The sequence below is a fragment of the Poecilia reticulata genome, chromosome 23 (genome assembly GCF_904066995.2).
Source record: "Poecilia reticulata chromosome 23, P_reticulata-male-v2, whole genome shotgun sequence".
NCBI classification, from domain to species: Eukaryota; Metazoa; Chordata; class Actinopteri; order Cyprinodontiformes; family Poeciliidae; genus Poecilia; species Poecilia reticulata.
Genome location: NC_088852.1, coordinates 13595690 through 13609085, shown reverse-complemented (window position 1 = coordinate 13609085; position 13396 = coordinate 13595690). Strand labels below are relative to the sequence as shown.

Below are 13396 nucleotides of genomic sequence, written 5' to 3'. Positions count from 1 at the left end.
CTGAGAAGGCAGCTCTTGCTTTGGTTGTACAATGAGTGGATGGCCCTAAAAAACATCACCAGTGCGCTAACATCCTATAGCGGTAGCGGAATACGTTTTTGACCATGAGCAGACCACAAATGCACAATTAATTTCTATGTTATCTACTATCAAACTTGTTTTTTAGGGTTTTTTAAAAGCAAAATTCTCTTGAGTTTTTCCAGCTCTGTCAGTGTCTTAAGGTTCTGGGTTCCCCTATTATCTGTTCTTATCACAGTTCAGTCTATTTCTAGTTTTTTGCTTTTTTTAAATTGTCTTTAGGTCTTGAGTTTTGTGTGTCATCACAGATGTCACCAATGAACCTGATGGATATCGATTTGCATTTCTTCATTTATACCAATTTGGACTAAAAACTTTGGACACATTCACTCTTTCTCCGTCTATCCCCCATAAATTACAATTTTCACCATCTTTTCAGAAAAGTAAACCCAACTGAAACTGCTCCATTACCTACATATTCAAAATTAAATAAACCAAAGCTGACCATAACTTCAACTTCAATTCCCCATTTTTTTGCAGACTTCACCTTAAGTAAATGTTTGATTCAACCAAAGATGCACCAAATTCTCAGCTCTCCGTCAGAATAAAATCCTTTAGCTGTACAGGTCGGATAAACTACAGGTAGCAAAAAAGAAGCTGGATTTCTTCTAGCTTTGAATGATTTTTGCATTATGAGTTCTGGGTTTAAGCTCCAACGCGGCAGCAGTGAAGCTGATGGAGGTTCATTAAAATCCAGATGTCTTTGCAGCAATGCTCCGAGCAACTCCAACCTCATGATGGAGGAAAACGCAAATGTAAATGCACACCCTTCTGTTTGCAATTACGTTTAGCCAAGCAGGATTTCACAATATCTAAAGACTAGCGCGAGCTCGATAAACAGCACGCTGATTGTGCTAACGTTCGTTCAGATTGTCATGAATAAATGCACATGTGGCCACAAAAATCCTAAATGACAGATGAGATGGTTGCGCTTCACGAGTCATGACTCTGTTCCTCGGAGATTAGCCACTGTTTACTTGAGTAAAGGTGAATCAAAGCTGCGGTGCCACGGCCCCGCAGGGGATCGGCGCTGTCTGTCACCGGCGTGATAGTCGGCGGGGGAAGCCGCTAAAAAACTGATCACAGGTGTCCAAATTAGCATTCGACTGTTTTATGAGCACCTCAGAGGGGAAATTATGTGATCTCAGACAGCAAAACGATTCATTACCTTTCCCCCTCGTTTTGCAAAACAAACTTACAGAGGTGATAACGCGAGCCGATGATAACAAGCCCGCAGAGGCAACATAAAAAAAAACCCCAACAATATTCTAATTGGGAACTGGTGATTAAAGCCACACTTTAAAAACAAATCCAAACGGAACAACTGTGGACTGTAGGCGCTGCATTAGGAGAACGTCTCCAAACGAGTATTTACTTTCGATGTGGAGGCCAGCTCATTTGCAGAGGGGGAGTGTGTCGTGCCTCATTGATTTAGCAGTTGTCTGAGATTCCCTCACCAGAGAACTAAATAAATAAATAAACACAACACCACGAAAACAAAGGGTGGCTCCGGCACAAGGCAAACCCCCCTGACAGAGCTGGCAAAGAAACACTTTTTTTTTCTCTTCTTCTCCTGATTAGTGGGAGTCTGTCACACAGCAAACACAAACACACACAAACAGGTTATGCTTGCTGTCATATTTATCCAGGCATATAAACACACACCAGCACGCCATGGGGAGCTGCAGCCTCAGATAAACACAAATCTAAAATTTAACATAAAGACACTAATTGGAAAGGGAAACTGCACACACACACACACACACACACACACACACACACACACACACACACACACAGATAATCGACAGCACAAAGTCTGCACATGATGCTGCGGTGCACACACCACCAGAGGTTTGTGCTGATGTGTCAGTGGCTTGAGACGATTGCAGATAATAATAAGGTTTGTTTGCACATAGACAGATGGGGAAATGAAGGGAGAAGAAATGGCGATATCCAGACCTAACCTGAACATGAGCTGTCAGGGAGCACACAATGAGACCAAATGAGACGGGATGCTAGTGAGCAGGAGCATCATTAATAGGGGAGGAACAAGACAATACAGGATATTAGGCTTCTTAGGGCGAAACAAGAGAAGACTTCAGCAATGAAATTTAGAAGACAATAAATCCACATTTTTTTGGTTTTGTTTAATATTATAATCCAGACAGTCATGGCAGCTCACAGTGAGCCAGGTTCTCCTGGAGGTTTCTTCCTGGCAAACTGGAATTTTCCTTTCCGATGTCATAACATGGCTGATTGCTACAAAGTTTTTGGAAAGTGCCTTGAGACAATATTTGTTGTGAATAAACAGAATGAATTTAATAAAGGTAAATGCTTGTCTAATCTATGGAAACCCAAATGCAAAAAAAAAAAAAATCCTGTACAGGTTTTTATATCTTCCAATACACTGATATTCTTTATTGTGTTCATAAATAAAATGAATGTATTAGCCTATATATTTAAAGAAAACCTCTGTTTTACCCACTGCGAAGGGTGGGAAGCTAAGATGTACATAGATTTAGTGCCGTTTGCGGCTAACAGTTAGCTAGTTCTACTGTTCTCACATTGCTAACTGCTAACTTTAGCTTTATTTTAAAGCTAATGTTAACTTCAGGTTATTTAGAAGTTGACAAAGCTTCAAAGCTAACTGGAGTTAGCATTATAACTGGAGTTAGCTTTATAACAAAGCTAACTTTAGTGTTCTGTAAAGCTAAAGTTGGCTTTAATATAAAGCTGACTATTTATTATAATGTCAGCTTTGTAATAAAGCTAACTTTAGCTTTATTATAAAACTAAAGTTAAATGTGTATGTTGCTGTCAAATGAATAGGCAGTGTCCGCTTTCTCACTCTGCTTCGAAATCATTAGCATTAGCATCTTGTCTGTTGCTTTGTCACCGTTTTTCCTACCATAATACTGAAAGATAACTGATTTAAAACTGGTGAGGGTTTCTTCCACATTCTCCCAAAGATCTTTTACACCTTGACAAACTTCCCACAGGTTTGTGTGCTTTCTCTTCTCTACTTTTCATCCTAAAAACAGACCGATCAGACCACCGATCAGACACTCCATCAACCCAAACTCAAAGAATTCACTTTATTTTGCCCAAACACTGTCTTTGATGCTGAAGTTGCAGGACACAGAGGAGAGGGGGCATTTTGTTCCTAGAACTGTCCTCTTTCTCAATTCCTAACACTCCATGTGCTCATATTCCCATTGACTGGGCTTCATAAGACGAAATGACATCCTGACAGCAGACGGATAGCTTCTTGCAAGACAGATTTCACTTTGACAAGAAATATCGTAGCACTTTAATATCAACATCTTGTGCCACGAGATCTTGTTACATCCCTGATCATTAGGGAGAAGAGCTCACCAGCAGGGAACAATGGGGAGTTATTCACTGTCACTATAATCAGAATATATTCTCTCATCAATACCTAATCAGGAATCTCATTAGAAATTGTGTCGCTCTGTAGGGGGAAAAAAAAAACAAAAAAAAAAAACATCGACTGAGAAATGACAAGAAAGTGAAATTTTAGCAGATCATGACTCTTATTTACACGCTGTCAAGCTCAGGTACTTTATCTCCTTCAAAAAACACAAAGCAAAAAAATGCAAATCTCCGAGCTGAATGAAATCAGCTTTATGCAGAAAGACAGCCAGTGTGGAATTGTCTCATCTTTTTTGCGTTTTTTGGGGGGGGTTTTCCCCTCTGTATTCTCAAACTACAACTCATTTTTAATGGCAGCGGTGTCAAAACAGAGAAATGAGCTCGATAACGAGGCAGAGGAATGAGGAAAAGGCCTTTCCCTCTGATTTAGTCAGCACATTTCAAATAATGAAGCAAAGCTCGTACCTTCAGCCGCCTTTTCCTTCTCCTCCGACGCCTCGTCGTGCTCGTCTTTTGATGAGTGCTTGTGCTGACAGATGCGACACCTGAAACACCAGCGCAACCTTGTTTTACAATCATTAAATCATCGGCTGTTACTGACATTCAAGACCATAACGGGCTCTTATGATTCATTAAACCCAAATGTATTCAGAGAGTTGTAAACTTTTTTTTTTTTTAGCTATGCACACTGTATCTGTTTTGTCTGCAGCTAAAAAGGTATTCCTGAGCATATTTATCTGACTTTTCATGGTGAAATAACTTGTCATATTAGAATAATGGATTTCACTTCCCACAGCAAATGTAAATAATGTCTACTGCCAGAATATCAAAAACCAAAGCACTTAAGTCGAAAGCTTTTTACACAAGAGTAAGCTGGCTTTCAGTCCTCAATAATTTAGCTTCCTGACAACATAAAGTATCCCATTAAAGCACATTGCTGCGCCCGAGTGTCGTCAGATAAGTTAAGACATTGTAAAATAGTGCTGAAAAGCCGCAGATGTTATTTACCCAGATCGACACTGCAGCTTGTCTCTCGGATGCCCCACGTTGTCGTCTGCTGGCAGGAAAGAAACCGTCCCACCGTAGTAGTTGTGGGACAAAAAGGTTTTAAACCCTTTTTTTAAAAAAAGGGAGGGAAATATGTTATATGGTGTTATTGATTTAACAAAATATATTCTCAGCTAAGGCACCAAGTAAAATATTGAAAAGGACTCAAACATGAATCTAGTTCAGTTGCAGTTTCATGACACTAATTTTGTTACGGCTTGTTTATACTGTCATGATTTATGCGCAGTTCTACAAACAAACAAAAAAAAGCACAGATATTTGTGATTAATATCCACTATTGAGCCTGTACTTAAGGCAAGCAGATAACCAAACCCAGCATGATTTCGAAACATAAAAGCATTACAGAGGAGAGGGAGAAAACAGAAAATAAAAGAAAAGGAAACACTCTTTATGGGTATGTTAAGTAACAGATGAAGGTGTGATGCAGCAAATGAAAGTATAAATACAAATATAAATACAATTGTACTGTGAAGGCATTAGAAAAGGGAACACTTTATGCTGGGCATCTAAACTGTAAAAAAAGAAATCCATTGTTGAAAAAAGTAAATGTCAAATTGCAGCTTGAGGTGGTACTAAAAGCAAAGGTTTTCACACTAAAGAAAACAGAACTTTACATTTGCAGAAAAGGGATCATTGTTTTCTCAAGCCTGCATAAACCAGTCTGGGATTAGCCTGTATCAGTATTCTGCTCAAATGAGACCAAAATCGCCATTTTGCAGGCATAATGTCATAAAATGTGACCAAGTTAAAAAGATGTGAATACTTCTGCAAGACACTACAGGTCAAGCCAAACAATAACTGAAAGGCTTAAATAATGGCTGGCATACCTGACAGGTCGTATCTTGCAGGACCAAGCCACCTATTCCTCTCACTGTCCGTCAAAACATCGCCGTAGAAACCATACCCAAGCAAAGAGACCGAATATTTGAGGAAGACGCCGTTATGGTGAACCGAACATACATCCATTGGCTGTGAATCGCCTGTGAAAACAGGCAAAGAAAGGTGATACAATGGTCGCACAAAAATGTTCTGTTTGTGTCGAAACAACACTGATACCATCAGATATGGGAATATCTGAGCCTGGGTTTGAAGGACACGTGTTGGCAGGGTTTCAGTAACTTAAACTCACCAACAACGATGTGCAAGGCAGATGTCACTGGATCGTTTGTTCCCTGAGTAGCAAAGCAGATACAGTCAGTCGACCCTGTTGGACACACAAGAGGGATGATCTGTGAGAAAAATCCTTGGAAGTGACAACAATGTTGCCCAAGAGTTACATTTTGTACAGCGTGAGTTGAGATGAATCCATGCAATATGATGACGTTGATGCACTCCTGTGATCTTCATTGCTGTGGTTATTCCATAAAGATCATTGAAGGTTATTCTTTTTAAGGTAAAACCATGAACACAACACAGGTCAGTTTCAGCTGTGTTGTTTGTTTTTTAGCAATTACGTTTGGATTAGCTATTTCTAGAATAAAGAAGGGGGTCATTTTTTTCCTCTTGCTTTATGAAAGCTCTCATACATCATTATGTTGTTAGTAGAGGAGAGGAATCACACAGATTAAACAACCAGTGTTTTCCATAGATGTAGCTCTCTTTACAGCGGTTTTAGTCATGCTTTATTTCATCGTAAAAATCTATTGAAAATCCTTTCCTAATTTAGCATACTGTCATTTCCGTGCTTGTTTTTACCTCCATATGCAATCTATATTTTGTGGAGGAAGTAATACAGCTTTAAGATTTTGTGTTTGGTCCATCTTGGATCATAGTGTACAGGTGCTATTTGATATGTGAATACTGATGTAGTATTGGAAAAGGGGAAAAAACATTCCTAAATGTCAACATCGTCAGCATCTTGAACATTATTTGTAGTTTAATGGGAGTAGAGTTAGCACAAAGTGAAACGGACCTGCTGTGCAATCTTGGTTCCTCAAACGGAAAGGAGGTAGTGGATAGGCACTATCTCGTAGAAAAAAAAAAAAAAAAATTCTGTTTTCCAAAATATCAGTGATAATGTAGACTGGGCTTTTGGTTGTGTTCATTAATCTACAGACACTAGCACTATCTGGTGGAAACTTTAATGTTTTATTCTTGATATAAAACATGTTATGCATATTATTTTTTTGGCAATGTAAATATGGATTCCCAAAGTCATTTGTAAAAATATCGGTGAAATAGAGAATAAGACGCACAATTTTTGACTTGGCCACATTCCTTCCAGCTTCCTAAAGACAATATAATCACTGTGTAGCAAACAGCGTTGGTCTTTGAGAATACAACGTGTTTAACTTATGGCTATTCGTCAACTTAACATACATAAATATCGGGTTCGTTTTTTTTCTTCTCAAGAGGTGAGAAAGGTTTCTAATTTTCTCTTATCCCCGTTGCCTTTAATCCCCCAAAAAATGTTCATCATGTCAGTCGCACATGTGTAGCTCTATCTCCAAAATGAAATCTGTCACACAGGAAAAAAAAGCTCTGGGGATCAACAGAACAAACGTATTTTTCACGTCCACAACCAAGAAAGGCAAATGTAGCTGAATGATTTTATTAGGCAAGAGCAAAGAAACGTGGCAGTCATAAAGTTAACTAATCTGATAGTTTCGGGCCCTGGGCTATCATCAGCGCTCTTCAGCCAACAAATGAAGGATAAGAGGCATTCCCCTCCTTGTGAGAAATGTTGAGTTTGATATTATATCTTTCGACTTGAGAGGTAAAAGGCTCCATCGCTCTTTTTCTGCGCCCTCGTGGAGTAATTTCAGACCTATCTGGCCAACTTTGATCATCTTCAAGTGGTAATGTGGAGCTGCCGATAAAAGACGGCGAGGATGAGAAAGTGAGTGAGAAGCCTAGCTGGTAAGGTTTAGAGTGGGCTCAGAGAGGTGTGACGGGGCGATCGGGTCTGTCACTCGGAGACGGACACACAGATGAGTATGAAGATCAGCTCCCTCTCTCGCCTTCTTAGGCTTTCCATGAATATCACTTATCTGGCCTTTGCTTCCTCTTCTCTGAGCATCATAATCACATCTGAACACTTTAAAATTGCTCCTGACAGCCCTGCTGCGTGTGCTTTTTTTTTCTTTTCTTTTTTATTTCTTTTTGTATAAAGATGGTGACATTGTGCCAGAATTTGAATCTTCTACAGCCAGTCTGCACAAGCCAGCTTCCTTTTGGAAGGGAATAGCTTGAGCACGCATTAGTTGAACAATGTTCAGCCCTCTGATGCTTTATGTTTTATTCCCCTTAATTTTCTCGAGTGCAGACATTTGTTTGCATATTCGGAGGAAGTAAAATGTCACAAGGCGTGTGCTCGTCTGAGCAGCTTCGGTGTTTATCTGCGGTTCTGCCATAAGTGCCTCGTGGATCTTGTCGATTTCGTTCTCTTTGACAGCGATGGACTTTAAACTTCTCAGTTCTGGGATATTTTTTTGCTGTTTGAGTCCTCTGAGCATAAATATATTTGTGGCTGGACTTGTGACTGAAAGCCTTTGAAACAGACAGCAGCCCCCCTAAATCACACATTAGATTTTTCTTTAATATACATAACAGAGTTTTAATGTACTACGATTTTCTGCGATATGTTCAGTGTTGCAAATTCAATTTTCAGTGCGATTCACATAATGCCATATCCAGGCATCTTACACTACAAACAGATGCAATTTGGATCATAGTGTCTAGAAAACATCTGTCTTGGTTCAAATAATAATTAGAAGGAAATACAACAAAACAACATAGATGGCACTATCTAAGTTTACTCTAGATTTGTAAAGTATAAAGCTAAATGTTGGTTCTCCATGTTCAATTCTTGCTCTGGGTTGTTAAGTAATTCACAATTTATAAACTAACAAGTGTTTCTCTATGTCTTGCTCTGATATTAAAACTATAAAGGCAAATCTTGGTCTAAAGTAACTCCACAATCTCTATGTAGTATAAATCTAAATGTTAGAAAAAGCAGTAGCTTTAATGTAAAGTCCTCGTTGTCCTGATTTTTCTTTTTGCACATCATCCTTGCGCTGAGCTTTAAAGATCTTCCAAAAATCCATTATCAAAATTATTTTTTCCCAAGATTTATAAGAACCTCATGAATAAACTAGAACGCCACGGATTCAGAGCAAAACGATCTTCTGTTTATCTCAATTACTTGGAGATTTCATCTTTCTACATCACGTTTTGGCAAGATGCTCAAATGTCACAGAATCGGCGTAGGATTTGTCAGAAGAAAACAAACACCTGCCATATTGATTTCCTCTGTGTTCGCTTAACAAATAAACCCCATCCGAAACATCTTCATCCAAACAAATCGTTTCGCCGTCTCCCCCGGTTTATTTTTTGAAACAAGCCAGCTACCAGCACCAAGCTGTGCACAGGATGGTCTCACACTGGTCTTCACACATTGTGTCTTCATCCCAGTGAAATTTACAGTAATTTCAAAATGTCACCCAGCATGTTCCCAATCATGCCACTTAGGACTGATTGACCCTCTTTTAGGCTCATGGCGGCACCCCCCTGTCCTGTTGCCATGGAAAATCTCTTATGTAACTAAGCAACCTGGGATCATAAGGTCTTGAGTGTCTCACAATTAAAATTATTTATGCTTTCTTCAGAAAACCTACAATCGCTACTTATTTGCGTTTTGAATGACCTTTCACTCTGCCAACACAAATGATTTTAATTAAAGCGTTTTATTCAAAGCCATTAAAAATAAAAAAAAAGTTATACACATTACTGTGAAGGACAAAAAAGGAAGAATAAGTCAAAGTTGTGTCCCTAAGGCACGCTGTAATATCTCAAAGATAACATGATTTTTTCTGACATTAGGAGTTTGTGTCTTTAACTTTTATTGTATTTTAAAAGCATGAGAGATATGATGTAGATTATGGGGTTTTGTTTTGGAAATATGAACTCAGAGGGCATTCCTGTTGATTTCAAGTTGGAAATTATTACTTAAAACAGGCAGTGGAAATGGATAATTGAATTTGTTTTGTAATAAGACGCAGCCTAGAAAGTCCAACTTCTAGTTTGTTTTAAAATATCTTTATAGATTCAATTATTTGCTCGACTGAACATGAACGCATTAATCTAAAAGAAGAATATGTTTGCATAGCTTTGAAAACTAAAATGCATTTGCAATCTGACAAATAAACCTTAAACCTGCAGTATGGTGTCGTTGTGAAAAACGTAGGAGTCCCTGCATCAATGTGTGAAAGTCTGGATCTCACACTTATACCATTAAATCGCTAGTAACAAAAAAACAAACAAATGAAAAACAAATTTGACTCCAAAAGTCCCACCTGCAGGAATAATCCCAATACGCAGAGAGCACGGCACCAGCTCAGCATCCGGTTGGTTCTGGTCCACACCGTGGTCAGTCTGGATCCTGGTCACCAGGCCGTGCAGGATCTCGCTAAACATCCCGTCTCCACCCACACACACCACCCTGGAGAGACAAAAAAAGAACCATCAACTCAAAACCGAACGCAAGCTTTCCTAATGCACCGCCGAGGACGCTTCGTGCAGCGTCTTGGCAGGTCGCCGTGTAACAAGTTGACTTCCATGTACAGGTTGTTCTCTGTGTTTAGCAGGAAAACGGCTGCATAGCTCAGAAAACCTTGACAATAACGAAAAAGGGCAGCTGTGAAACCCTACAATAAATAAGAATATCACGCTGTGCCATTCGGCATTACGACTTCTTAGGTCTGACTCAAAGGCAACCGAAATGCGTCTATAAATTATATGAGCTGTGGAATAAAAAGCATAATGGAGTCTAACTCCGCTTCTGGTGTTACGAATGTGAGACGAATGGCTGAAAGGACGAGGTGAACAGGCAGGAGGAAAAAGGGCCCTTTTGGTGCACTTCGTACCCCTGGCTTCTCGCTTCGCTCGCATAATTTACAGTTCATAACCTTGATGTATGTCGGTCGGTGAAATGTGGGGTTTGATGAGTTGTATGTAGTTAAAAGAAATGCCGGAAGGCAGGGAGAGTTATAAAGCGAGGCAAAAACGATGGAAACATTTGAATTTTCGCGTAAACAAATATTCTGTTTATTATTACAGATCGGATTTTAAATTTTATATAAAAGAAAAAAATAACACTTTTATTTTCCCCTCGAGTTTAGTTCAGGAAAAGTAGAGCCAGAGAAGAATGGGCTCATATTTGGGTGGAAAATATTTCATACTGGCAAATTCAGCTTTGCATTATTAAACGACAAAAATGCCAGAGAAATAAAAGGGATTGATCAGAATTTTCAGATTAAGGTTCTATTAAAAGCGTATCCTATAGCTAATAAAATTACATTAAAATATATTTCTTAAATACAAATGTTATGCTATCACTATGCCTGTTGCAATTAATAAATTAATCTCACAATAAAATAAAATGAGCTTGATAATTTCCTTTGTGATTAATATTTTAGTCTGTTTGGAGACTTTGTAATTATTGTATTTATTATTTTTATTTTGGATATTTGAAATATCATCTAGTTTGTGTCTTTTTCTTTACAGAATTATTTATTGGCCGTTGAGAGGGGAACTTGCATTATTATGCTATTATCAGTGCATCACACGAAAATGATCTCAAAACCAAAATATTTTAGTTTAATGCGATAATTACTGGGTCAGTTTATCATCCATAAAAGTGTATTGTAACAGACCATTTGTAAAGGCTTTTTCCTTTACAAATATTGCTAAAAGAGCTGAATTGATATTTATAAATGACAAAAGATTGTCTTTATCATCACAACAGAAGCTGTACAGTTAGCTGTGTCCAAGCATGCTTATGGAAAGTTTAGTGGAAGAAAAAATGTATTAGTAAGAGGTGTATAAGTAACAGTCTTCAGACATATGTGAATGAAAAGCTCACTCAAGAGTTTCACAATAAGTGATTAATTGCTGCCATGTAATTTTCTGCTGAGGTTTATTGTGTCTTATCAAGTCAAGTATGAAGTCAGGACAGCCATCTACTAGGAAACGTTAAAGTGCTCCATGCTTCCTTCTGCTGATAAAATGTATGGATTTTATGGACTTTACACCTCCACACGCCACCAAAAGTAATCGCTTTAACAACCCTGGTAGCATCGTGTTTGACTGGCCAGCGGAGACGAAAGACAACATTTTGGAAATTATTTACACAGCATAGCTTCACATAACTGATGTGGGGTGTGAATATTTTTCCATCTTATCTCAATGGTTAGTTTTTCAAAAGTAGCTTGGAAATTTAACATTGCCCATTTGGCTATTAAACTCTAAGGGAATCTGTGCTTTTCAGATACTGAATCAGACTTTTCTTCTTCTACAATTATATTAAGACGGAACATTTTTAGCTAAAATAAAAAAAGAAATCACAATAACAATACAACAATTACAATGTATATATATATATATATAAATTACAATGTATCTCAATGCAGATTACTCAACAACAGAGACTTAATGAGCCTCTCAGTGACTTTATTAAAACATGAGCAGAAAGTCAACAGAAAAGCCACGGGCAAGAGTCAGTGGTTCAAAAGCCCGAAAGCAGCAGCAGCAGCAGCTACCCCGCTGAAGTACTCACCCATCATAATCGTCTAGATTGGCCTCCGTTTTCAAGTGGTCCCTGGCATGATTAGCGCGCTCTGTAACTGTGGAAACCAATTAAATAGCAGGCGTTAGCGCAAGTGCAATAAAAGAAATGTACAGACGAAATAAGTGGCGGAGCAGGCATTTTAAAAAACAAAAAACAAAAGAAGCATAAAACAAAAACGCTGCACTTTGGATGCATTCACTAAAACCCACTGAGCACTGAGCAGATTAATGTTCAGGAAAAAAACAGCCAGGCGCAGAGGCACAAACAGCCTAATTCAGCTATTGTGGGGTGTATTAACAAAATGAGCCCCGAGGCAGAAAAAAAAAATCCTCGTCATTTCAACAGTAAATCTGTTTACTAGGCATATAATCCCAGCACATACAAAAAAAAAGATCATGTGACTCATAGCGGCTATAGGAAGCCCAGAGTGAATGGTGTTTCCCCCTGGTGGGCCATCAATACTCAAGAATATACACTGTAGCAAACACTTATTGAATAATAGATGACTTTGGATGCCCAAACTTATCGGGTATCACAGCTTCCATTAGGGGGGTGGTAGGATTAATGCCGCCATAAGGCAAAAATCATATCCTCGCGAGGCCACCTGGCCCCCACCCCGCAAGAGGCTACGCTGCCAGCGGAGATGTATACGGTGGCCTTTGAGTCTCATTTTTAATTTAAATGTTGCGGCGCTCCACCGTCGGATACCCACCAATCACGTCTGTAAAGATGCCGGCCCGCCGGAACACCGGAGCCACCTTCTGCTCGTAAATGCGCTCCCCGCGCCGCTTCCCTCCGTACGGATTGATGTACACCAGCAGGTTCTTGGGTCGGTTGGCTGCAAAGTGAAGGATAGCAGTTGGAAATATCTGACTTTTTTTTTTTTTTTTTGACAACCGCTTGATTGGTCTTTCATTAACTAGAGACCTTTTTTTAAAAGATGATCACCAGAATGGGCTGTTTGAAAGACAAACGAGGTGTCGCTAACTGTGGAAGGAGTGTGGAGCAAATTACAGGCACTGCATCATCTGGTGATGAAGTTCCAAAGTGGCGCGCCGGCCGGGGAATGTCAAATGGCTTGTTTGGGGCCGCTTTGGAAAAAATAAGGTGCCGGCTCAAACTAAAAGCGATCTGAATGGGATCAAGTGTTAAATGAGCACAAAGAAAAAAAAAATGGCTTCGTATCATTTGGCAATAAGACAAAAATTCCATTAAGTTACATAAATGGCTTGTCAGCAGTGATGTAAAGGTGCAGCCGCGGAGGAGACGGACGCTGTTAGAGACGAA

The 13396-nt window shown here is 39.1% G+C and overlaps 1 protein-coding gene across 3 annotated transcripts in view; it reads right to left on the bottom strand.

The window, feature by feature from the left end:
- Nucleotides 1-13396, bottom strand: part of cerk (ceramide kinase) — a 41196-nt gene that overhangs the window by 10681 nt on the left and 17119 nt on the right. For all 3 annotated transcript variants that reach the window (XR_014086147.1, XM_081604279.1, XM_008401156.3), the window contains exons 4-10: nt 12822-12947; nt 12098-12164; nt 9837-9982; nt 5672-5746; nt 5370-5522; nt 4483-4588; nt 3940-4019 (exon numbers count right to left, since the gene is read on the bottom strand). Coding sequence is in view for 2 of the 3 variants with exons in the window: in XM_081604279.1 (XP_081460405.1) it covers nt 3940-4019; nt 4483-4588; nt 5370-5522; nt 5672-5746; nt 9837-9982; nt 12098-12164; nt 12822-12947 (753 nt within the window). In the remaining variant the exon portion in view is untranslated. The remainder of the gene's footprint in view (nt 1-3939; nt 4020-4482; nt 4589-5369; nt 5523-5671; nt 5747-9836; nt 9983-12097; nt 12165-12821; nt 12948-13396) is intronic.